Genomic DNA, 25,326 nt, shown 5'->3' with positions numbered 1-25,326 from the left:
ATCCATGGTCATGTGTTGATATAGAGGTCTCTTTTGTTTGCATGATATGCTGATGCAACAATAATCATTAGTTCACCTTAGATATGTTCAGCTGCATGTTTTGGTTTGAAGATTAGAAAATTCTTTAAGAAGTGTTTATTATCATACAGATATGAAGATGAATATTGTTTTTACATAACCTGCAATTAATATGTATCTCATTGTTGGTATAATTCTCAGAAATAAATATCTTTGTCATTTTGCGGAGTAGAGATTTTATTTTTCAAAAAGAACAAGTTAATAGCTTTCTAGGTCCATGATTGAGTATTCCTCGTTTTGCTTTTAAATGCAATTCTTCTAGAGGATCAAAATATCTTAGTACTCAAGTCTTCTTTTTAAGATACCAAAATATTGCTATTAATATGTGTCTTTACTGATGCCTTCAAGTTAAGGCTTACAGAGGTGCCAAGAGATACAAGTAGACTTGGGTTTCTAGTTACTGAAGAGCATAATATTCATTCTGGACTGGCCTCAATTTTTTTACTATACTATAACCTGTCCTGATGGATTGGTTTACTATCAAGGTGAGAGAAAAACATAAAAACTAGCTAATTTTTATTGGGGTAACTGTATAATTTACATTCAGGTGCCTGATGCACATGGGTAGTTGATAGATGGGAAGATCATGAAGTTGATGAGGATCAGAATTTAAAAGTGAATACTTGATTAAAGTAATTAACATAATTCGCCTCTTTAGTTAGGATAAATATGTAATGCTTTAGCCTTTATGTAGGCTGTAGAAAAATAGTTGGTATTTGGTAGATTGCAAAAACAAAAATGATCTTGAGATGTGGAAATAATGGGATCATGGGAAAAATTAGGTTAAATGTTTTACTTAATGAATTATCAGGATTAGAAACTTCGAATCGATTGAAGCAATTCCGTGACAAATTGATGCTGTGAAGGCCTTCTAGCTTTTATGAAACTCAACTCAATTGAGTTGTAAAGTAATTAAAGTGGTTTGAATGAAGAGATGAGAAAACTACCTAAATTTCTTGAGGAAATGGGATCACATCTATTTGGAGGAATGAATAGTGCACGGAGTTTGGCCTATTTTTTGTGTTCCGAGGAGTGGAACAGCCTGTGCTAGGTCTTTGCAGTAATATAGTTATTTTTCTTTCGAAGAAAAAAAATGGGGTCACATCATGAAGATCCACTAATTATGTCTTTCGGAGTAATATACTCAGGGATGGTCTCCTTTTTTTGTAAGGCATGGAGATTCTCATAACTAATAAGATCTCTGAGTCATGATAAAGTAGTAAAAATTATCTTTGTTTTAAGTCCCTATAATTATATTTTTAGGTTAAATTGGGATGCACCCATAAATTGAAGTATGTATATCATATGCATCAAGTGGCGAGACTGTATGTTAGATTTTCTTCAGAGTATAATTGATTAAATGTCTGTCAATATTTGATGTATAGAAATAAATACTTGTAATTTAGGATGGTGATACATTAATAGTTGACTTTACAAGAGTTAGATTGCATTAGAGGGGGAATTTGAATTAAAGTGATGCACATAGGATGCAAGTTGCCCGACCCTTGTTCGGAATCAGAACCGAACCATAACTATACCAACTTGGAATTGGAATGAATTGGTGCAATGGTTTGGCGGTTCCAAATTGGGGCCATATGGTTGGGTTCCGGTTTCTAGACATTTGAACTGGAATCAGAACCGGAATCGGAACCAACAGTTCTGGTTCGATTCCAAATTGGCTAAAAAAAATATAAATAGGTTTCATGGTGTAGTGGTTAGCACTTTAAACTTGAAGTCTAATGATTGGGGTTGAAATTTTGGTGGAATAATTTTTTTTCTTTTTTATCAATTAAAACCGATGGTTCAAATCAGAATCAGAACCACTTGTTCCAGAATTGAAACCGGTTATTTCGGAACTGTGGTTTGGTCTATGTGCAAGGGTGTAGACTTGTACAACAATGAAAAACGATGATGAAGTGGTAGATCCATGGGAAATTATACTAATGGTATTATGACCCTATTCATTAAATACCAAGGAGAATGCCAACTACCAGAAGCAAAGACTTTGTGCCTAGGCATTTTGACAAAGGATCCGTATAGATGATCCCACATAGTTCTGGCATTGTCTTTGTTGTTGTTATCATTGTCATCGTAGATGGTTATTCATAGAAGGAATTGCTGAGCTTGCATGTGGAGATGTTAGTTTGGACAAGCTAAGATGATGGAAGGATTTGTGTGATCCTAACACTGGAAGTAGGGGAAATTGCTGATTTCTATTTATTATTACCAAAACAAAATGTGTAGAGCTAGAGATAAACTAGTGCTAGCCATAGCACTTTCTCTTTAAGGTAAACGATACAATTTCTTTTCAATACAATGTCTTTTTTCTTTAACCAGAGACAAGTGCTTAAGGGGACTGCAGTAATTTGTGGTTTCTAACTAATATAGCTCAAGCGACGGAGCAATCAGAGGGCAAATAATCAAATTAAAGCATCTTTTGGTATAGTTAGCTGCCTACTTCTGGCATTAGTCTTGGTTGAATTACTACTGTAGATTATCTTGTGCTGTGGAATATCAAACGTTAGAAAGACATATAAATACTTTGGTGTATTTTGTGTGTCAGTATGCTTGGATAGTCCAGAACAGTGTTTCTGGCTTGTAAACTTGAGTTTTTGAAATTTTGGTTTTTCTCTTTTCGGCATCTTCCACTTAATAAATAGACTTGTTGCTGAAGTTCTTTACTTATTATCAACAGACTTTTTCAGACATATTTCGTTGACTTCATGGAAGTTCTATTTTGGTGATTGAAATGCTCTCATTATGCTCTTAGTAAGCGTATCGTTTTTTCGTCATGGAAGTTCTATTTTGGTGATTGAAATGATCTCTCATTATGCTCTTAGTAAGTGTATTGTTTTTTATCTTTATGCACTTCGACACAATTTACATAGCTAAGGTCTGTTTGTTTGGAAAGACAGGTTAAACCTATTGCTTCATTAGCTCTCCTTTTTCACTCTGTGTTGCTATACTGAGAGTTGCTATGGATGAGAGACCCTTCACATGTGGTGCATGCAGCTGCATCAACACTGGGTTTTCTGCTTACACATGACTGTATTGTTAGCTGAATGAGTTATAGAACATTTTGATTCACTTGACATTTCTATGGACTGCTAATAGGCGAGTGATATATATCAGTTCTTAGTAACCTTGATTGACCCAAGAGACTGATTCTTAATGATGATTTATAGGTTCTTAGTGACATGGAAGAACTTGGCTTCCACCCACAGTTTGATGTTTGCAGGAAAAAGAATGACCACTGAGATAGATGTCTGTAGGAGAAGATGAGTGATGGATTTAAGCTTGAAACCTTCTTCCATTGGTATATGTTCATTAGGAATTGCGGATCGATCGATATTTTGTGGCGAAAAGTACAATCTTTGGAGCTGAAACAACTGATACAGTATTGAGTTGGAGAAGCAGAGGGGTAGAGAAGAGAGGGGGGGGGGGGTGGCGCCCAGGGATCACACGTCCTTGGCAATTAGCTCGCCGTTGACGAGCTCCCGGTAGGCAGCCACCGGCCAGATGAAGCCCCTCCACAGCAGCCTGGTGGCGAGCGGCACGTCGATGATGATCTCCTTCATGGTGGGCTTCTTGTCGTCGCGGATGGCGATGAGGTAGCTGCGGCCTACCCACCCGATCCAGCCGGCGATGTAGAGGAAGAGCAGGCCGGGGGTGATGAACTCGCCCCAGTGCCGCTGATCGCCGTTGACGATGAGGTGGGGCAGCCCGTCGGAGCCGCAGAGGAGACCGAACTTGCCGTAGTTCTCGAACCGCCGCTTGGTCTTCTCGATGGTGGCCTTGATGGCGAGCGCCGGCGCCGAGTCCGGCGCGTACTTATTGAGCGACGCTTCCAGCTTCTTGATCGACTGCTTCTCGCGCTTCGCGAAGGCCTTGGACTCCTTGCAGGGGGTGAGGCCGGAGATGTCGGCCGCGGCTGGGGGAGGCGCAGCGGCAGAGGTTAGGAGGAGGGAGGAGAGCGCCAGGGCTGCGGAGAACGTCTTGAGAGAAGAAGACACGGACTCTTCTCCATGCTGCTGCTGCTGCTGCTGCTGAGGCAAAGAGGAGGAGCAAGAGATGGACAAGCGAAGCCTACAGGTGACAGCTTTGGGAAGCTTTGGGGACAGGGACTTGGAGAGGGTGGGGATGGAGGACAGGGCGGCCATTGCTGTTGCTCCTCCGTCCTTTGGTATCTCTTTCTCTCTCTCTTATCACTTGCGCTCCCTCCTCTCCTGCAATTAATTCTGGTCTCCTCTTTCCAGTGCAGAGAGAGAGAGAGAGAGAGAGGAGATAAGAGGTGGGAAGGGAAACGGATATGAGTGGGGAGAGGATAGATAAGGTGGGGGAATAAGAGGGTGAGTCGGAGGAAGGTGATTGGGTAAGGCATTGTGGTATAGAGAGAGTTGCTAAGATCTTTCTTGCAAGCTTATAGTAGCAATGAGCCAACGCAAAATTCTTATGTCGTTTTATTTTGTTTACACTGTAATATGTTTTTCAATAAATATTTTTTCCTGAAATGTAAATTATAGTTTATGATTAATTACCAACTTGTGGTTGTAATGAGCCAATGGAAAAAAATCTCGTCATATTTGGTTGTGTTTAGAATGTAATGTGTTCTCCAATAAGCATAATCTTTTTTGAAATGTGAATTAAAGTTTATGATTGATTACTTACATGAAGTCGTCGGTCGGCTTCGTGTGGCATTGACCAGTCCCTCAGCATCATCATCATCATCGTCATTCATCCTTTGGTCATAGCTTTCGTCTCCTTGCCACCGTCCATGATACTTACAATCTCACCCTCGACTTCCCCTCAGCTTCCATTCCCCCCTTCGAAAGTCCCTACCTCGTCTCCTCCCACGTCGACAACAATCACCCCATTCCTCTCCTCCTTGCCCTCTTCGATCTCCACTCTATCTTCCTCGTCCCTCGTCCCTTGTCTTGCTACAATCTGATAATGACAAGATAACATATGATAAGACCTCATAGCGAAGCGATGGGTTCTAAGGAGAGAAGAGGGTGACTAATGGAAAAAAAGCAACGATCGAAGCGATGGGTTCTAAGGAGAGAAGAGGGTGACTAATGGAAAAAAAGCAACGATTCTTCTATATGTTAAGGGAAGAGCTGATCAAGGTATTATCATCGACAAGAGTGAGGTTGGAGAGCACATGATGAGGCATATCGATGATGGCCAAGTTGCTCCTACCACAATAGTGGAGGCACGACTACTAACTCGATAGGGAGCCGATGGTGCCAAGATTCGATAGCCTAGTTCCATTAATGGAGAAATTAAATCTCATAGAGGTAAAGGAGGACACATGGAAGGAGTGACGGTGAAAGCAATGGGTGAAGTACCAACTCTTGTGAGCACCATCTGACTTGACCACTATCACATCCTATTGAAAGTAGGACCTTCTATTGCTACTCCAAAGTGAAGGGAGTGGGGTTGGAGCCTTATGGACCTTATTGTCATGGACTTAACTGATTTTACTTAAGTCATACGACACCTTAATATGTGTGTCTGTAAATGATTAGCTTAATTGAAACCTCTTATAGTCCCTTAAGGATCTATAAAAGAGAAGATGTATTAGAAAAAATATTTAACTCTAGATTTATAAGTAATCATTTTAGCAAACATTTGATAGACAATGAAACTCACAAACATAGACTTCACAAGCTCCGAACGGTTGCGCGACAAAGAGTCCAAGATAATCCATCATAACCAAAAATCCCCACAAGTGCCCGCATGAAATTATTGCAAAACAAAACAGCGAACTAGCCCTAGACACTATCACAAAAGCCCATCCCGTCATGTACCACTTGAGTAACTCCTAGTGTTGTGCTTGCTAATACTTTTTATCACTCTGTGAAGCTAGAAAAATCTCAAAATGACTACTTAGATGGTCTATTTCTGGATAGTTTTACCTTTACACGATGACTACACATAAAATGTATTTACAAGCTTGAAATGACTACAAAAGCTAACCAAAATAAAGCTGTCAAACCTACTATAAGCCCTCTATATATTGTGTAAAACATAAATAAAATCGAAAGATACAGACGTACATAAATATTACATCGAACACCTTATCTACAGCTTTGTTTGTGACATTCTTCCCCACTTATTCTTTTGACGTCATCGTCGAAGCTTTTAAGAATGCTGCATCTCCTCGTTTTTTGTTGAATCTTTAATCTTCTGCTCTAGTTGCAACACGCCTCTTGGCTCTCTACTGCTCTCTATCGCTATTGTTGAGTAGTAGATATTTGATCTGCTATGCTACTTCAACTCGTCAATAACTCTGACTTTGGTGTGAGGTTAGTAGAATTATGTTAATCCTTGATGGTTCTTACGGATCCTTTAGATGATAGAAAAGGCCATCCTTTTGTTATGCACCAATCTTTTAAACATCTCACATGGCTTGAACTAGTTCGATGTCTATTGGAGTTTTAATAAGCATCACTTCGTAGACTTTATAAAGTTTTTCAAAAATTTTCCTTCATAAAATTTGTTCATCGATTCCTTTTCTATTTAATTGTCACCTCCAAGTAATTTCGTATCAATTCTACTTTCAATTAACATTTTCTTAAAAAATAAAATGGATAGTCTACTCTCGATAGCACCGATCACTATTAGCAAAGATTTAACAATTATTGTTTTTCACTTGATTTCTGTAAAGGATCTTTAAACATGTGTAGAGCTTTTTTGTTAAACAAATAAAAAAATTAGAGTACTAAATTTTACCAATTCTCTTATGAGTTGAGAAAACAAAGATTATTTAACTTTACTCGCCTCCTCAAGGGTTATACTTTACGTATCAAACTGGTTACTAGTCTTCATTTGTTCTTTGCTCACACTTCTGAAACACACCTGAAGTGTGCATTCCTTACGTTAAGTTTGCTACTATAATTTATCTTCTCAATATCATCAAACTTCTGAAATACAAAAAATTTTACCTAAAAGAGTAAAATTTTACCTTGACATAATAAATCTCCAATAGTTTTAATCATCTTCTCCATTATTTCTATTGTCTACTTAAAAAAAGGTACAACATCATTTATTACCTATTTCATTCCTCGGTCAAATTCAATCCGAAATCCCTTACTTTTAGACATTTTGATAAAAAAGCACGTTAGACACCAATCTAACAAAACTCCCTAGTCTCTATCATTCAATATTATCTTAGTACTTAAAATTTACCTTTGTATTCTCTACCTCCTCAATCCCTTTCATGACCAATCACTCTCCCTTTATGAAAACAAGCGATCGATGACTACAAAAATCCTGCCTTGCCTCTGCAATACCATAGTGCTCTATGAAAGTCCACTTAAGAAGAAACACAAGTATACAAGTCAGTGTAAACTATGATCAAAATCTGAAGAGAAAGGTAGCAGCACGTCTGATATCATTGCAAACACGAAACAATATTTCAACACTAGCAAACGAGAATGTTGGTTACAGAAACATTACATAGCCTAATTGGTTCGTAAACCATCATTCACAACATCATACAGCTGGTCTTAAACTTAGTCACTTCATCAAGATAATTGATGATAAAAATTTATCAAGCAATTCCTAATAGAAGTCCACTAAAAGGCCAATTCCGGACATTTAATTAACTGCAGAAGATCAGCCAATTGTTTACTGGAAATCTGATAATTAAAAATTACGATCCAAATTTGCACAGCATGCGTACCCAGTACTCTTCTCCTCAGCCAAAATTAATGCACAATTTTCACATACAGCGGACTGTACTGTTCGATACGCTGTAAACACCAAAAGCCAATAGTTTATAACTTAGGTGGAATGATGGTAGTCAGAAGACTCAGAACCTTCAGCAAGTATCAGAAATCATGGAAGTATAGCAGCTACCATTAGGAACTAAAACATATTTTATGAAAATGAAGATTCATTTAAAACGACATAATCATTTGATAGGAGGATAGGAATCCAAAGGAAATGACAAAAAATTTAAATTGCTCTTAATCAGGTAATAAAGAACATGGGCAACAAAGGCAAGCCCCTTAATTGTATTTCATTCTTCATGGTAGATATGAGTTTACTCCATCTCTTTTGTCTAAAAAAGATATGAAAAAATGTTCTCTTATTTCTCCCTTCAAATATCAAATCTACTAAGAGTCCCTACTTAACAATACACAACTGTAACAATTTCTATACATGTGAACCTGCAACAGATGAATGACAACACAAGTTCCAATCCAATGATCTCATCACTGACTAACAGGATTAACAGAGTAATAATTGTATTTGTCATAATTCAAGCTCAATCCAATCTATTTTTATCTTGATTCAACTAAATAGTGAAGTGGCACATCAAGAACTTTTTTAACTACACATTCAACACCAAATAAATTTATAAAATCAATTTAAAATGCAACTGGCAATTCAATACATTAATTAATGATCTAAAGATATAATCAATTTGAATTGAATATACAATTGTAATGTCACATCATAATCATATAAAATGCCATTTAGAATTTGAGTGTCCCATTAGACCATCAAATTACCAAAAAAAATCCTGAATATCTTTCATTTGCACCCTGTTGGCGCTAACTTGGTGATACTATTAGTAAGAATCTCAGCCCATGTTATATCATTTTTCTTATTTATTTTTTATAAAGATAGTGTTAAGGAGAGATTTGCAATAGAAGGCTAGAACACATCATTTTTTAACTTATAAAAAAATGTGGGAATATATAATGGTTAAAAGATTAAAAAGGGAGTTCAAAGATCTTCATGGTTGGAAGAGGAAGTAATTCAAGAGGATAAAATACAACTAGGAACATGGAGCTTATGGAAAAAGAAAATAACCACAGATGAAAAGAAGAAATGTTTCTTCTCTCTTCTTGCCTCTTCTTTCTATGTTGGCATAGCATTATATATAGATACGAGAGAGAAAGCAAAAGGGAGAGGAAGAAAAGAGAACCTGTAAGAAGCCCACACACTTTGTTCCACTATAATATCTAGGGCTGTTGGTTTCTGTTAAGTAAACCTTGAAAAGACAAGTAAAGATCCTTGTTTTCAGTTCCAAATATCTCATCTGCCTTTCTGAGGGTTTCCTGCACAGAAAAACAAGGTAGAGAATGAACAGTATAAAAACTGTGGATTCACATAATTAACCATTAGCAATGATCGTTTACACTAATGCCCACCTCACGTGATTGTCTGTGGGCATTAAGCTCCTTAATGTTAGCTAAAAAGGCACCAAACTGTTCATATGAGAGTCGGCTCCTGAAATAGACAAGCTTAAAGTAGGTGGAAAATTTAGCATTATTTGATTCTGTACAGCATGTCCAGGAGCATCTACTTACCTAGCCTGGCGGAAGAATTCTTTTCCATCTACACGAGGCATACGTCCTGAAAATTGATAGAAAATACTAAGAAAATTTTCATTATGCTGCAAGATGATGACTAGACAGGACAGTTTCAGGACTGAAAAATTGAAAACTCATTCAAAAGGTCTATAGTATTGGCTTTTCTAAATAAATAGGATGGTAAAATTGTAGAACTGTCTCAAACCAATTTAACCTCATTGGGTTCATGGTGTAACCGCATCTGGAACTTGTTGACTCAAAGTATTTAATGTGAATACATGATTTGTGAATAGTACTCTTAAATATTGCTATTATCAGTGACCTAGATAGTAATGCTCCAAGCTATTAAGCTTCAAACAAATTTATGAACCATAATTATTATTACATAACAAGATATTAAAAAAATTAGAAATGAAATATCCACAGTAAGGAAGCCCTTTGTGACATTGATTATCTTTATATAGTTGCTATATACAATTCTCCCAATTTTGGGACATTAGTAAGGCACTATTCTAAAAATGATCTTAAATCAACCAAAAAACACAGAAAAACAGACCTGGTATAGAGCGCCCACGAGGAGGAGAGTTAGCAGCTGATGATTGCTTACTTGATGGGTACCATGGTGATAGAGTCAGACCTTCAAAGTGATTTTTTGTTGGAGAACTGGCGCCAGATGAATATTTTGGCAACAATGCAACAGAAGACCTTTTAGGAGAACCAGCAGTAGATGTTACTTTTGGTGTAGCTGTTGGGGTGAGCCGAGGAGGAAGAGGAGGAGTCTTTGAGATTTTCTGTCCATATGGTCTAGTCACTGTTCCAAATATATGACAAACAAAATGATCATCAATGATTCAGCTTCTAAGTACTAAAAAAGACAAAAGAATTTGCATACCATCTAGTGTCATGTTTCCCATGTCTGTAGATGTACTGGTAGGATATGAATCAGATGATGCAGAGCGGCTGATGGAAACTTCATCTTCAACACCATAATAATGAAAAATCATAATAAAAGAAACTAGCATTAAAAAAAGGCAAGAATAACACAAGGCTAACAAATTAACCATCAAGCTAAAGCATGCCTTTCCAAGAAGATGCTTGGGCAGTGGACGAATCACAGGCCCTTATGTCCACAGGATCTTGTTGCTTCTAAGACAATATATAAGAAGAAAATAAAATCATTGAGGACTTTCAAATTTCTGTATTGTTGCTTCTAAGACATCTTGGGGTAGAAAACTGGATACTGAAGTATGTTAAGTTTTATAGTATATTTACTTACAGGTGTGTTATCCTCATTAAGTGACTGCAACAGATGTTTCTTGAATGCCTCCAACTGCCCCAAAAAGTCTCATGATTCAGACAGTTTTATAGCGGACAAATAAAAATAATTTTAAAAACAAATGGACACAACATCATCAGGAATGATAAATCATTCATCTTCAGATGTCATGCAGATGATTATGAGAATTGCATCATAAAACTGTGGATTCCAGGATTCGTAATCAAACAACAGAAAAGACCAAATTTACTCAAGAAATCACATGCATGACATGACATGGGTTCAGTCATTGAAGGATCTATATTACCATGTATCATACCAATTTTGCATTGAGAATAATGAAAATACGCATGAGGTTAAATTTTCTCATAGACCAAATGATACCCTGTTGGTTAGGATGAAGATCAACTGTTAAAATTAGTCTTCGCTGTACAATATTCCAAGAATCAAGAATCCACAAGATTTAAATAATAAGCAGTTTCAGATATATCAAGATCAAACATATAAATCATTTATCTTCAGATATCAGAACTTTTATGGCCAAGAAGTCCTAATCCCATTTCCTGCATGGCCAATCAGAACTTATTATTCTTAACTATAGAAGTTGTCTTTTAGATTGAGGACCAAAGTTTTGGTTAAAGTAAACAATGTCCAAAAGCATGAATACCAACTAAATATGTGACCACTCGAGGCACAACCTAGGCTCATATTACATTTATGTAAACAAAAAACTTGGTTGACGATAAGATCAAAATTGCCTAGACTATCAAAAGTATTTTGCTAATTTTTTTAGCAATATAACAGAACAAAACAACACAATGAAGAATTCATTAGGCTAACCTTATGAAACTATATCCAGTTGGACCTCTCACTTCTTTTTTTCCTTTTTCTTCGTTCTTAAATGGGAAGTAAGAACTTTCTCAACCCTACTCCAAGAAAAGTTAACATAAAAGTGCAAAAGCAGCACACTTTCTGATTCCTAGCTTGGTGCCACAATTTTCTACCCCAAGCTATCCCTAATCATTATGCCATTTTATTCCAAATAGGCTTATCTCACAAGTTCAATAACTTTCTAACTTTCAACCATCACCATTAATTCCCTAGCTCAGTTAACAAAAACACGATAAAATAATTAGCAATATGAGTTGAATATTACAAGCGATCAATTGTCATATGAATTTCTACTAAATAGTCGGCTTTTTTTAGAACAATGATAACTCTGTAACTCTTTTGACCAACGCAACCCAGCTTCAACATACCATAGCTAATAAGAATAGATAGCATTAACAATAACCTTCATAGGAATGACCTCAAAGAAAAAAAAGCGCCCATTTAAGAAGGGAAAGAGAACAGGAATGTAAAGGGAAAGAAAACCACACCTTTGTTAAATCTCGAGTTAATTTCTTTGAAGTCTGCGCCAATGAATCACGTTCCTTTGCCAGCTTAACCTTCACTCGAGAAAGAAAACACAGATATCTTTTGTGAAAAATAAAAGATAAACCTAGTATTCGATCAATCGCGACGCGCATAGCTTAGGAGCTCACATTCTCTTCGAGGGCGACCCTGAGGCGGGAATCGGTCTGCTGGAACACGCGATCGAACTGGGCGAGCTTCTCCTGCAGGTCGGCGATGGTCCGGTCCTTCTCCGCGACGCTCTGCCTCAGCCGCCCGGCCTCGAGTTCCAGCTTCGAGACGCGGGACGCGATCGCCAACGAAGTGATCTTTCTCGCCAGGTCCAGCTGCTCGTATGGGTCGGTCGGCATCACCGCCAGGATCTCGTCCGGCAGGTGAAACTCCGATCCTCCTCCACCGCCGCCCTGCGTCATCCCCGCAAAGTAACCCTCCCACCAAAACCCTCTCCCCCAATCGAAGCACGGCCGAGAAAACCCTAGCGAAACAACACTAGCTGGGGCTCGATTTCAAATCGCTTAAGGAAGCGTATCAACGAAATCGCCGATTAAATGGCGCTCAGTACACGTCGGCGGAGAAAGCAAAGAGAGCTACCACATCGGGCCCACTGATTTGGCCGATAACCAAGAAGGTACAAAGACAGGTAACCAATCCACGGTGAAGAAAATCTTGACGATAATAAAGAAAAGGGGTACGTCACCAACGTGGAATACCTAAACCTCTACCCCTTGTATGCCGTCTCACCTAAGTAGAGCGGGCCCCTCGACGGGCCCTCTGTATGTCTGGTCCGGAGGAATGTACATATACGGGTACGTACTTGGCTGGTAAAGAAAGTGCAGCCCGTGGGAAAATGGGGTTGCGTGTGATGTCATCGTGCTACGATGATGGTTGTCGGGACGCAGAGGTTGGCGCTTCTCTTTTCGCCTCTTTTTTGGGAAATGTATTTTTGCCCGCCCTAAGCTTTCAAATTTTGACGTATTTAAGGAAATCATATTAAAATATCTGAAACACTTACATGTAGAAAATAAATACTATAATAAAAAGAAGTTAAATTAGAGGCTCTGAAACACTTCCAAGTGGAAAAATAAATAATATAATAAAAAATAATTATTACAACCTTACCATTGTACTTAAATTCATCCTCAATATAAATATTTTTTAATATAATAATTAATAATATTTATATTTAAAAAAATATTAAATATACTTGCACTAATCCACTCTCTCCCATTCCAATAAGATCCATGACAATCAAACATAGAGGAATGAATATAGTTATTTCTAATCTAACCAAGGTGGGTTACAACTTGAGATGTGAAGTTGGCAAGGCTGCTTTGTATTGTTTTACTTTCTTAAAGATAAATGCAATATAAAGCCTCTTTAAATCCTTAGCAAATATATATTATTCATATTATAGTTAATGTTATAATTGAATTAACTTTATTTGTCAAACCTGAATGGGTCAGCTCACAAGAAGGGCTCAGCTCTGAATGTCCAAAGATCATCTTCCTTTTGCAGGTACTCAATTGTCATCATAGCAATCCTTAGGCTCACATGGTATATGCTATGAGGAGACATCTCCTTCCTCACCCCATGCCATGATTCTTCTATTGCACCAGTTGCAATCACCCTTATATAAGAAAGTAATCTCTACCTCTACCTCTACCTGGAGTGGAGCAAGGAAGCAAACACCCTACAAAACGACACCTAAAAGAGAAAGACACATCTAAAGTGGTAGATGCTCACAAAGATGTGGATTATCGATAACTAAGTATACAAATTATAATATATTATTATTAAGCGAAAGAATTTTAATGTCAACAAATTGAGATTGAATAATAATAGATATGTACGTTTTGAAGTTGTTCAGAAAATCTTTTCTCTTATCTACGAGTGTACTATTATTAGATCTAAAATTAATAGTGCTATTGATCTACTAGTGTAATATCTCATTAATTGATTCATGTAAAGTGGGGAAACGAGAGAAATTCTAAAATCTCTTAATTATATCATGAATCTAAACATTCACGTATATATTCGTGTGTTTGTAAATTCAATTATTACGTGTTTGTGTGTGTTGTATTAAGTCCCTATAAAGTCCTATCTATTTTTAGATGAGAACAAATAGTCTAGAATAAATAATTAAAAAAGTTTATCCTCGTCTATTAATGGATTTTATAATATTATATTTCCTTTTTATTGGTTAATAATATACATGATATATTTTACTTCTACAATATTATACTTCTACGACAATAGTAATCATATACATGATATATTTTATCTAATTAGATAGAACCACATAATGTGACAAAGGGTCATTGCCCTACAATACAAAAGTTCTCTCTTTTTTCTTTTATCATTGTGACAATAAGAAACTTACGTTTCCTTCCTCCTTTGTGAAGACTGTCCAGAAAGTCTCTTTCTCATTTTTCTTTCGCTAAATAGTAGGATGGTTATGAGAAACAATACATATAAAAAAAAATTATTCATATTTTATTATTTTTATTTTTATTTTATCATTAACTTATTAAACCTATGTTATAATGGAACATTATAGGGATTTATAGCTCACCTCACGATATCCAATTTACATCTATCTTAGAGGTTAATCTTTATAAACATAAAATTTGAATGTATGTCAATTTCTCAAAGTATGAGTGGTGGCCAAACCGCAAAGCATCCCATTTAAATGGGCCTAGTTGAATTTTTCTATAATCATATATATAACAACATAAATTTAATGGACTACAACAACTATATATATATATATATATATATATACACACACATAATATTTTTTTTAAAAAATTATAGAAGTTGATCATAACAACTACAACTTGGTTAAATTAGAAAGGACAAATATGTTATTTTAAAATTGTAAAGATAATTTTTTTTAAATTTTGAGAAGATAGATATCAAGAACATAAAAAGAATAATTGGTTAGTCTATGGAAGCTTCCTCAACATTCAATCATCAAATTCCCTCCAATATTCTTTCAATGTGCACTACATACCAAGTCAACTTTGCAATCACCAATGGCAAGTTTCTGGTGCCAGACTAACTCAAGGATCCTATTGCTTACACCAAAAAAGTGGTCAACATCCAATATAGAATTATTGGTCAACATCTTATAGCTGTAGAGTTTGCACTGTAAAATACTCCACCAAGACAACAACAACAACAACAATTTATCACTCCAACTTCTTTGCTTTGGTGGTCACCATCTCCATCCCCAAGACATCAAGAAGGCATGAACACCAACACCAAGTCACAAATGGATGGTGACAAGGCAAGCACCAATGCCCAATTGAAGGAGGAACACAAGTGAGAAGACAACATCCAACATAAAAAAGATATAGAGTTCCAAGCCTCCATATTTTGGACAATTTTTTTTCATTTAATAAAGTAGAGAATGTGTCCAATTTCACCAAAATTATATAATATTCATATAATTATCCTCAATTTGATGGTACATTAATTATTCTGTTCTTAGCGAGAGTGACTAATAACCAATCCATCCTTGAATTGATCTCTCTCTTTATTACTGAAAGGACATTGGCCATAAATTAGATCCTTAAGAGCGATACAACCACTCACTCCCTTACATTAAAAATATAAGAAATTTTATGATCTTTATCCAAAAATCCTAACCTAACCCAAACATATCGGATTCGGATCCTGATCGATCCGGCCCGAATCAGACCTCCAAACTCCACTGTTCCTTGTCGTACCTTTCGTGACACGATGACCGAACAACGAGAGGTTGACACGCGTAACACGGAGGCATCAGTTTGTGTTCTGGTGCTTTGAGATTGTAACCTCACCTACTCCAGATGAGATCAGAGCCGTCCGTTTTCGTGATCCACCTGGGATTCCCACAGTCTCTCTGACACCGCGCGAACGCGCTTCGTCTTTATGTTATATCGCGTCGGCCCGTCACCGCCCCGTACGGTTCACGCGAGTCGTCACCGAAGTCGTGCTTTGTCTGTCTATTTTGTGCAAATTCGATTTGTTTGGAGGGGTTAGGTGTAAAAATAAAGCGGCATTGTCGGCGAAAGTATGTATTACTTTTGTATAAAATGTAATGTTCGGTGGGGCTAATTGTAAAGTTGGACACCGTTTCGGGCGGCGAGGAAACCAAACCACGTGACCGGGAGAAATAAAGCATGCGATCCTTTATTGCCGAGTAGATCGCCGACTCTTTGCCCCCTCCATGATCGCCGGTTGGCGCGATGCCGAACCCGTGGAAGAAGTTCCGGGCGGGCGGTGGCGGCGGCGGGGGCGGCGGAGTGTCCCGGCTCCTCGCCGAACTCCGGCCTCCCGAGCGAGGAGGCTCGCTCGTCGTCCAGACCGGCTTCCCGACCTCCCTCGCCGACCTCGTCGTCAAGAACCGCGGCCGCTTGAAGAAGCCCTCGCGGAAGAAGAAGCTGCCTCCGTCCGACCTCGACTCCTCCGCTTCTGGTCCCGTCGCAACCCCCGTCGTAGCGACACCGTCGGACGATGGAGCTCGACCCGGCGCCGCCTTTGTAAACCGCCCCGTTCCGGTGACTGAGGATGGCTGCTCGTCGTCGCTCATTTCTACTGAGACGGATAGGAAGAGGTTAAAGACAGGGTTGGGGTTTCTTTTGGCAATGATGTCGGTTTTGGTGCTTCTGGCTATCGAAAGAAAGAAGCTTGTCGTGGGGATCACAGTCTCCGCCTTTGCACTTCGGCTGCTTGATTCCATGAGCTTTCGAATGCTTGGATTCTTGAAGCCGTGTCCGGAGGCACAGAGCAGATTGAATTCGGTCGGCGTCGGGGGATGGGATTTAGAAGGGAGAGGAGTGGTCTCCCCTATTAGGGAAGTTGGCATCAGTAGCTCTTCGGATACAGTAAGATCAGAAAGGAACTCGGTGGAATCGATTGATTTGGATCCGAGGAGGGAGGCTTTGTTGGAAAGGAGGGATCTTGTCGGAGCTGGGAAGGCTTGCCATGAGCATGATCATCGTTCGAAGGGTAATTCGAAGGTGAAGAAGCTTTTCAGGAAGTTCGTCCCGAAGAAATTTCGCCGACGAAGTGACAAGAAGAACGCGGAAGAGCTGATTTCTGATATGAGTAGAAGAGGAGCCTCTGATGGCATTACAGAAATAGAAGAAGAAGAAGCAGTCAATGGAGATGATGATAGTGATGCAGTGCTCGGTAGTGGAGATGTTCTAAGCATCAATGCCTTCAACAAGGTGACTGATCATGATAGAAAGGATGTGGAATTTAGTCGAGAAAACTTGTGTGAATCTAAATCAGGGAGCTCGCATCAATTGTGTTTTTGTGCAGTTGTCCTTTTGGGACTTCTGGGTGGCAAGAGTGTAGCCCTTGTTCTAACCGTGTCATGGTTTCTATTTCACAAGTCAATCAAGACCCTGTGGAGGAAAGGAACGGATTTGTTTGTTTGATTGTACAAAAAAATTTTTGGTTTCCCAAGTGATGGAGCTTTTTGTGTATCGCCTTACTCCGGATGTTCGTGTTGGTCGTTCGAGTAAGTGAACAAATATATGGTAAAGGAGAAATGAAATTATAGATGTTTGTTACGACTAATTCTAGCTGCTTTCCTTTTTCTGGTTTTAGTTCCTTTGGAAATTTACTACATTTCATTACTTTATATATTCTTTTGATCATTGATTCTGAAGTGCAAGAACCTTTCCTTTGAATAATTAACATTTTTACAGCCTATTTTTAGATTTTATGCTTTTTGGTTTTAAAGCCAAACATCTTTGACTCTGTTTCTAGATGATAATTGTCGGAAAGTTTCTCTCTTGCATCTTACTTATGTTCTCTTCTCAATGTTTCAGTAATTAAGGAAAAAAAAGCTCCTAATAATCTTGAATGGATTAACTTGGTATCCACTTACCATAATTATTGTCCTATTAGTAAATATATATGTGTATTAATGATGCAAAGAGGATGCTTCCTATGAACTAGGTTCTTTTTCCCACCTATTAATGAGTGACTAGGTCTTCTTACAGAAGATACTTCTAGAATCAAATTAGTCACATTTTAAAGCATCAAGTCAGTAGTTGAGCATGTTATATATCTTCGTCTCCAGCAAAACCATGGTGTACTGACCATACCGATGGTATTTACTGGTTCAAGCAGCAGGCTGGTCGGGGGTTATAGTGATGCAAAAGTGTTGGTAGCATACATTGATCTATTTTTTTAATTCTTGCAATGGACAATTTTAATATCTGAACCAGTCTGACACTCATAAAATAGAACCGGTCAAACATTTTGAGACCCTTGAACGGTGAAAACAGCCATCAGTGGGACCTCGATGATATGCAGGGAGGATGTTATGTTTATATATCTTAATATCTATTTGTCTGGATCCCACCTACCACCTTCTTTCTTGTTTTCCTTTGGATTGTTACTTGTGTTGACATGTGAAATGTCCGTTTGTACCGATGTACCATACCAGTTTGCGACCTCGCCACTAGACCTGGGTTTACTCAAGTTTTAGGACCTTGATGCTATTATAGTTTCAAGCGCAGAAACAAAGATGAAACTTGATGATGGTGTATCTGTTGGATGCTTATATTTGTAAATCTGAAGAAGTACGATATAATCATAAGGTAATAGTCATCAAGTAGCATTTGATGGTCAATTTTGTGAGAGATACATGGACGGTCAGCCATGATGTAGCTACACATTCTCTTGGCCACATCCCACTGCTCTGGAAAATTATATTAAACTAAGTACTATTATTGATGTGATCTTTCCAGTTAAGTTCCATTTAGATTATCTTTTTGATCTGTCTCCCTCCATGTTCCTTTCTGATCTTTTAATCAAATAACTAAACAGATTGGCTGATCTGTACTTTATTATGCTTGTTCGCTCAGAATCTACAATAACTAAATTAAGAACTCATTTGATAACATATATTGACTGCTTGAAGTCAACCTAAAAAATTCACAAAAGGGTACTGATTTTACTCCCTTGAACACATCTTCTACAGGTTAACCTTAAAGTTCTTGATTCTCAAACTTAACCCGATAATGCCATTGCAAGCAGAGATATGCTAGATAGCTTGTTTCTATATGGTTTTACCGCATTTCTTGCTTCTTACTGAGTGACTCTCATTTTTATTCTTTTGGGGTGCTGGTGCTGGTCCGTAACATGCCCTGTGATTGGATCTGCTATTGGAAATATCTCCGGAATTCCAAGTATACTTCATATCCTTACTGGTAGCTGCTACACATTCAATTTGTATTATCGAGCTAGATTGATTTTCTTCTGCCGTTTAAAATATATTGCAGAGTTGTGAAAGGTTATGCAAATCATTGGCCGAGAAAGGACAAGTTCTATTCAAGGATGCCATGTTAAGGACCAAAACTTGTTTATGGCTTGATCTTTCCTGTAGGTATTTTCATTTACTTCTATTGCACTGATTTCTATATTTTATTAATGGAAATTTATTGATTTGATAAGCACACGACTTGCGGTACAAGCGTGTTATGACTACATCGTAGAATGCCTTATTCACTTGAAAATTCTGACCATGCTAGGTGTTGTTTGATAATCACTGGTTAGACTTGTAACTAAGATTTTTAAATGGCAGGTGGTATATTTAGTATTCTATGCACAACATGGATTAGCATCCAAAGGTCCTATTACCGACATCAAAGTAGTAGGAAGTACATAATTACAGATGCCACTATCATGGACAAACATATTGTTTGATCAAACCAAATACTTCTCTGTCCCGGATGTCTATCATTAGCGGTCATCTTGGAATCAGTTCTAGTTTTATGATGTTGAATATCTTAGCTTATATTCGCAATCTAGACTGATGGAGACCTTGGAAGGTCATCCTGTTTTTTGTCATTTATTTTTGCAATTTGTGGCTAGATTGTAAACATGTGGTTATGAACTAATGTCAATCCAGTTATTCGTTCACATATAGGCATCATCAATATCAGCTACAACCAATCTCTACTTGATTGCAAATTTGTTTTTGCCTTCTTCCTTCTCCTTACTGGTTGCTTCAAAATGGGTACTACCGAAAGCTAATTGTAAATGTTCCCCTGCATTCTAAAATCCTTTCACAATTCTGTTCATACTGATAATACAGCCATCAAATTTGAAGAACTTAGCCTGGCTAGAGATTGTGGCTCCCATATCAGTGCTCTTCATTTTTATCTTCAAACATCATATGTACAAGATGATGCTTTTGGCATTATTGTAGGTACTCTTCGCCATTCCAGGATTTCTCTTGAGATTTCAGTGCTCTCCAGATATGCCGATGCTCCAATTCAGTCAAACAAGGTGTGCAATGCTATGGTTTTCCGGTGCTGCTTCTCTGGTTATTTGCAACTTTCTTGCAAGGGCTGTATCTTGAACATAGAAGCTTCTTTCATCTTCCTCTTTGTTACCACATGGCCTCACTCATAGTCATATGAACAAAGTGGCTATTCCAAACTTCAGCAACTCGTGCACTACAAGGAGATCTGTGATGACACCTAAGCTATCAAACTGCTTGTTGCTGGATCTATGACCTGAACTCATGTCACATGATGGCATCCAAATTAATGTGGATTCTCTAAGCCAGGCAAAGGCTGAAAGAGTTCAAGGCCTCAGTTCTTCATGCACTGTTCAGGAAATAAGTATACATAGATACAAGGAGACCTGTGATGACTTCTAAGTTATCAACCTGACCTGCTTGTTGTCATGATCTATGGCCTCAACTCATGTCACTCGATGGCATCAAATCAATTTGGATTCTCTGAGCCAGACAAAGACTGAAAGAGTTACAGGCTTCAGTAATTCATGCACTGTTCAGGACACAACAAAGATATATGGTCTCAGAGATCTGTGATGGCATCCAAGACATCAGATTGCGTGTCATGATCTGTAACCTCAGCTCATGTCACTTGGTGCCATCAAAATAATCTAGATTTCCTGAGCTAGGCAAGATCAGTAAAATTGTACTGATGCTTCAAATGTTTCTGGAGCCTGAAGAGAAAACTCAAGTGTGACAGAAAGACCATGTACAGTGGACCTATGCCTGAGCCTTTCTTAAGTTTCCCATTGAATGGAGTTCTGTTGATCTAAGATACAGTGTCATGAATACATTTAAAGGTAAGATTATCCAGTCATGAAAATATCCTCTTTAAATATTTAAAAATAAAATTATGTACATAAATGTTTTCCAGATGAGTTTTTTGTTAAAAGAAAATTAAATTAATATAAGTTTTATTGCTTATTGATGACCAAAAGATTTTTTTTTTTAGTATATCATTTAAGTGGTATTTTCTCAGTGTCTTCTCTATTTCTCATTTCTTCTGTATCATTTCACAATTGTTCTGTTGCTCAAACATTTTTTTTCTCTTCTTCACTTTCATCAAAGACATTAGGAAGGAGTCGCAAAGTCAAAGTCAAAGTCAAACTTGGACGATTTGGTAGTGTACCAAAAAAGTCTGCATCTTCCCTTTCCCCACGGCAGCGCTCAATTCAGCACACAAATCCGAGGCACAAAACCTCTTACGTCCTTGAAGCCTTTGGGATCACAAAACTCACAGCGATCCGGCCGAACCTCGTGGGGTACCCATCGGCCGGCAACGACGAGACGGAGGGGCAGAAAATGACCTTGTAGTCGCCGTTACCGGGGCAAGTGAAGGTCGAGGTGGCGTCGTCCTTCGGGTAGCTGTAGGCGTCGGGGCAGTTGCTCTTGAAGAACTTGGAGTAGGTGGTCGGCCCGCAGCTGCTGGAGGTGCAGCAGTACTCGTCCGTCTTGAACACCGTGCATGGATTGTTGCAGCCGCCCGGGGTCCTCAGCTCGGCGGGGCACCGCCCATTGATGTCCGCCGAGCACCGGATCGCCATGCAGCTACTGAACTCCATGGGCACGTTGAAGCCGTCAAGGAGGGAGACGTCGAAGAAGTCCATGTTGTTGAACTGGTTGAGCGAGAACTCCGCGAGGGTGTTGGGTGGGCTGCCGTACGCCTCGCACTCCAAGAGGCCGCCGCAGTCCCCGGTCTGGCAACTTCCACTGCCGCTGCCGTCGAAGGAGCAGCCGGTGCGAGCCCAGATGCGGCCGCCGGTCGTCCCGGGGTTCACATCGAGGACCCAGGTCTGGCCTTGGTCAAGCTGGCGGCCGCCACCTGGCACGGCTGCAGCCCAGACGGTGAAAGGGCACCCGTTGACGATCTCGAAAGTGGCGGCACGGGAGAGGGCGAGGAGGAGAGCGAAGAGGAGGAAGGAGAGAATGGTTGATGAAGCCATTGAGATCAGGAGAGGCTGCAAGGAGGTGAAACAAGCTCATATTGTCATCCCAAACGATCAGATAGATACGAAGAGGATCACTCAAAGGGATCTACAATAAGTGCGATCTTGACTTCATGTGGACGGTGACTTCGCGCAGTCAAGTCAAGCTGCTACTCCACGGCAACTCCCCGTCCAGCCGTCGCTGATCTTTACGGGGTCGACGTGGAGCGCCCAGGTGTCGCCGGGGCCAGATGGTGTAGGGGGATCACTGGTTGTTGACGTGGAAGGTGGCGGCTTTTAGGATTATAATGTAAATTATCTAAAATATTTCCTGATATTATTAGGGTTAGAATATTCCTAAAAATCAAAATTAATGTGGATTCTCTCAGCCAGGCAAAGACTGAAAGAGTTCAAGGCCTCAGTTCTACATGCACTGTTCAGGAAATAAGTATATATAGATACAGGGAGACCTGTGATGACTTCTAAGTTATCAACCTGCTTGTTGTCATGATCTATGGCCTCAACTCATGTCACTCGATGGCATCAAATTAATTTGGATTCCCTCAGCGCTGAAAGAGTTACAGGCTTCGACACAACAAAGATTTATGGTCTCAGATATCTGTGATGGCATCTGATAAGACACAATTTGACAGCATGCCATTTGGCAGTGTACCCTAACTATAATAGATCACGTCGGTAACAGAAAACGCCCTCTCTCCCAGCTTACATAGGATTGCATAAGCGACGCCATCGAGTATAAAGCCGCCTCGAGATAATCAAGACGATACTGTTGGAGGACAATCCACACACGTCAATCGAAACAATATTGTCGAGTACAGAACTACCTCGGAATGGTCGGGACGAGGATGATCACCACGGCGCCATCAAGCATAGAGGCGTGGCTTGACCGCTTAAGGGGTCGACGATCATTAATGTACAAGGTACTATCGTTCCCCGCATACAAGTATAAATGCTCATCCCCTAATCACCACCAGGGGATCCTCTCCAACTCCACAATCCTGACTTGAGCTTCGGAGGAATCGAGTTGGGAAATCCCCCTATCGACTTTGATCATCGTGTAAGAATGGGCAACGAAGCAGCAACCACTTGCCGAGAGAGAACCGCTCGCCCGGAGGCAACGCTTGAACGTCGACCCGACTCAACGTCAACATAGCCCAAGCATCTACGTGAATAATCTTGCTTATCTGAGGCTGGACCGAGTCGTGCCGACACCTCAGCCACGGCGTGAAGGTTCCCCAACAGACATCAGATTGCTTTGTCATGATCAGTAACCTCAGCTCACTCACTTGGTGCCATCAAAATAATCTAGATTTCCAGGCAAGAACAGTAAATTTGTACCGATGCTTCAAATGTTTTTGGAGTCTGAGAAAACTCAAGTGTGGCAGGAAGACCTATACCTTCCTTTGTCTAGTTTCCCATGGAATGGAGTTCTGCTAATATAAGAGACAGTGTCATGAATACATTTAAAGGTAAGATTATTCAGTTATGAAAATATCCTCTTTAAATATTTAAAAATAAAATTATGTACATAAATGTTTTTCAGATGAGTTTTTTTAATTAAATATATTAAATTAATATAAGTTTTATTACTTATTGATGATCAAAAGATTTTTCTTTTAGTATATCATTTAGGTGGTACTTTTTTCAGTGCTTCTCTATTTCTCATTTCTTCTGTCTCATTTCACAATTTTCTGTTGCTCAAACATGTTTTTTTTCTCTTCTTCACTTTCATCAAAGACATTAGGAAGGAGTCGCAAAGTCAAAGTCAAACTTGGACGATTTGGTAGTGTACCAAAAAAGTCTGCATCTTCCCTTTCCCCACGGCAGCGCTCAAATCCAGCACACAAATCCGAGGCACGAAACCTGTTACGTCTTTGAAGTCTTTGGGATCACAAAACTCACAGCGATCCGGCCGAACCTCGTGGGGTACCCATCGTCCGGCAACGACGAGACGGAGGGGCAGAAAATGACCTTGTAGTCGCCGTTACCGGGGCAAGTGAAGGTCGAGGTGGCGTCGTCCTTCGGGTAGCTGTAGGCGTCGGGGCAGTTGCTCTTGAAGAACATGGAGTAATTGGTTGGCCCGCAGCTGCCGGAGGTGCAGCAGTACTCGTCCGTCTTGAACACCATGCATGGATTGTTGCAGCCGCCCGGGGTCCTCAGCTCGGCGGGGCACCGCCCATTGATGTCCGCCGAGCACCGGATCGCCCTGCAGCTACCGAACTCCATGGGCACGTTGAAGCCGTCAACGAGGGAGATGTCGAAGAAGTCGATGTTGTTGAACTGGCCGACCGCGAACTCCGCGAGGGTGTTGGGTGGGCTGCCGGACGCCTTGCAGTCCAAGACGCCGCCGCAATCCCCGGTCTGGCACCTTCCACGGCCGCTGCCGTCGAAGGAGCAGCCGGTGCGAGCCCAGATGCGGCCTATGAACGACGTCCCGTTGTTGTTCACATCGATGACATCGATGACCCAGGTCTGGCCTTGGTCAAGCTGGAGGCCGCCACCGGGGATGGCTGCAGCCCAGACGGTGAAAGGGCACCCGTTGACGATCTCGAACCTGGCGGCACGGGAGAGGGTGAGTAGGAGAGTGAAGAGGAGGAAGGGGAGAATGGTTGATGGAGCCATTGAGATGAGAGGCTGCAAAGAGGTCAAACAAGCTCATATGGTCATCTCAAACGAGCAGGTACAAATAGGATCACCGACGGGATCTACAAGAAGAAGTGCGATCTTGACTTCAACACGTGGCCTCAAAAAGTCCATCGGTGACTTCGCGTAGTCAAGTCAGGCCGCTACTCTACGGCAACTCCGCGTCCAGCTGTCGCTGATAATTTCGGGGTCGACGTGGAGCTCCCAGGTGTCGCCGGGGCCAGATGGTGTAGGTGGGCCACTGGTTGTTGACGTGGAAAGTGGCGGCTTTTAGGATTATAATGTAAATTATCTAAAATATTTCCTGATATTATTAGGGAAAAATCAATAAGA

The 25,326-nt window shown here is 39.8% G+C and overlaps 5 protein-coding genes across 6 annotated transcripts; 1 reads left to right on the top strand and 4 right to left on the bottom strand.

Annotated features, from left to right (window-relative positions):
- Window positions 1-3,399: 3,399 nt before the first annotated feature.
- Window positions 3,400-4,390, bottom strand: LOC135623672 (photosystem I reaction center subunit III, chloroplastic-like). Its single transcript, XM_065126908.1, has one exon. The coding sequence runs from the start codon at window positions 4,236-4,238 to the stop codon at window positions 3,537-3,539; it is 702 nt and encodes a 233-aa protein (XP_064982980.1). The 5' UTR covers window positions 4,239-4,390; the 3' UTR covers window positions 3,400-3,536.
- A 3,309-nt stretch (window positions 4,391-7,699) lies between these two features.
- Window positions 7,700-12,621, bottom strand: LOC135623670 (uncharacterized protein At4g15545-like). 2 transcript variants are annotated; one of them, XM_065126905.1, is made up of 10 exons: window positions 12,228-12,621; window positions 12,063-12,131; window positions 10,684-10,737; window positions 10,487-10,553; window positions 10,300-10,383; window positions 9,964-10,218; window positions 9,405-9,450; window positions 9,246-9,324; window positions 9,020-9,152; window positions 7,700-7,835 (listed from the first exon to the last, which is right to left on the bottom strand). In XM_065126905.1, the coding sequence occupies exons 1-9, from the start codon at window positions 12,507-12,509 to the stop codon at window positions 9,057-9,059; spliced, it is 1,032 nt and encodes a 343-aa protein (XP_064982977.1). In that variant the 5' UTR covers window positions 12,510-12,621; the 3' UTR covers window positions 7,700-7,835; window positions 9,020-9,056. The 2 variants fall into 2 exon arrangements, with proteins under 2 accessions (XP_064982977.1, XP_064982978.1); XM_065126906.1 differs by having other exon boundaries at window positions 10,487-10,550; window positions 12,228-12,595.
- A 3,437-nt stretch (window positions 12,622-16,058) lies between these two features.
- Window positions 16,059-17,651, top strand: LOC135623668 (uncharacterized). Its single transcript, XM_065126903.1, has one exon. The coding sequence runs from the start codon at window positions 16,329-16,331 to the stop codon at window positions 17,523-17,525; it is 1,197 nt and encodes a 398-aa protein (XP_064982975.1). The 5' UTR covers window positions 16,059-16,328; the 3' UTR covers window positions 17,526-17,651.
- Window positions 17,652-21,494: 3,843 nt separating this feature from the next.
- On the bottom strand, window positions 21,495-22,747 carry LOC135623669 (protein P21-like). Its single transcript, XM_065126904.1, has one exon. The coding sequence runs from the start codon at window positions 22,345-22,347 to the stop codon at window positions 21,607-21,609; it is 741 nt and encodes a 246-aa protein (XP_064982976.1). The 5' UTR covers window positions 22,348-22,747; the 3' UTR covers window positions 21,495-21,606.
- A 1,249-nt stretch (window positions 22,748-23,996) lies between these two features.
- Window positions 23,997-25,024, bottom strand: LOC135621917 (protein P21-like). Its single transcript, XM_065123543.1, has one exon. The coding sequence runs from the start codon at window positions 24,970-24,972 to the stop codon at window positions 24,217-24,219; it is 756 nt and encodes a 251-aa protein (XP_064979615.1). The 5' UTR covers window positions 24,973-25,024; the 3' UTR covers window positions 23,997-24,216.
- Between the last annotated feature and the right edge of the window lie 302 nt (window positions 25,025-25,326).

The sequence above is a fragment of the Musa acuminata genome, chromosome BXJ2-9 (assembly GCF_036884655.1).
Source record: "Musa acuminata AAA Group cultivar baxijiao chromosome BXJ2-9, Cavendish_Baxijiao_AAA, whole genome shotgun sequence".
NCBI lineage: Eukaryota > Viridiplantae > Streptophyta > Magnoliopsida > Zingiberales > Musaceae > Musa > Musa acuminata.
The sequence above is the reverse complement of the archived record's forward strand: the minus strand, read 5'-3'. Positions and strand labels throughout refer to the sequence as shown.

Bases quoted from the DNA above. Each gene is read 5' to 3' on its own strand.
- LOC135623670 (XM_065126905.1), bottom strand. From the start codon at position 12,509: ATGACGCAGGGCGGCGGTGGAGGAGGATCGGAGTTTCACCTGCCGGAC. The intron at 10,738-12,062 runs GTGTGGTTTTCT...TTTTTGGGGCAG, and splicing joins TAACTCGAGATTTAACAAAG to TTGGAGGCATTCAAGAAACA. The intron at 9,451-9,963 runs GTCTGTTTTTCT...ATCAATTTTCAG, and splicing joins TCGTGGGCGCTCTATACCAG to GACGTATGCCTCGTGTAGAT.
- LOC135621917 (XM_065123543.1), bottom strand. From the start codon at position 24,972: ATGGCTCCATCAACCATTCTCCCCTTCCTCCTCTTCACTCTCCTACTC.
- LOC135623668 (XM_065126903.1), top strand. From the start codon at position 16,329: ATGCCGAACCCGTGGAAGAAGTTCCGGGCGGGCGGTGGCGGCGGCGGG.
- LOC135623669 (XM_065126904.1), bottom strand. From the start codon at position 22,347: ATGGCTTCATCAACCATTCTCTCCTTCCTCCTCTTCGCTCTCCTCCTC.
- LOC135623672 (XM_065126908.1), bottom strand. From the start codon at position 4,238: ATGGCCGCCCTGTCCTCCATCCCCACCCTCTCCAAGTCCCTGTCCCCA.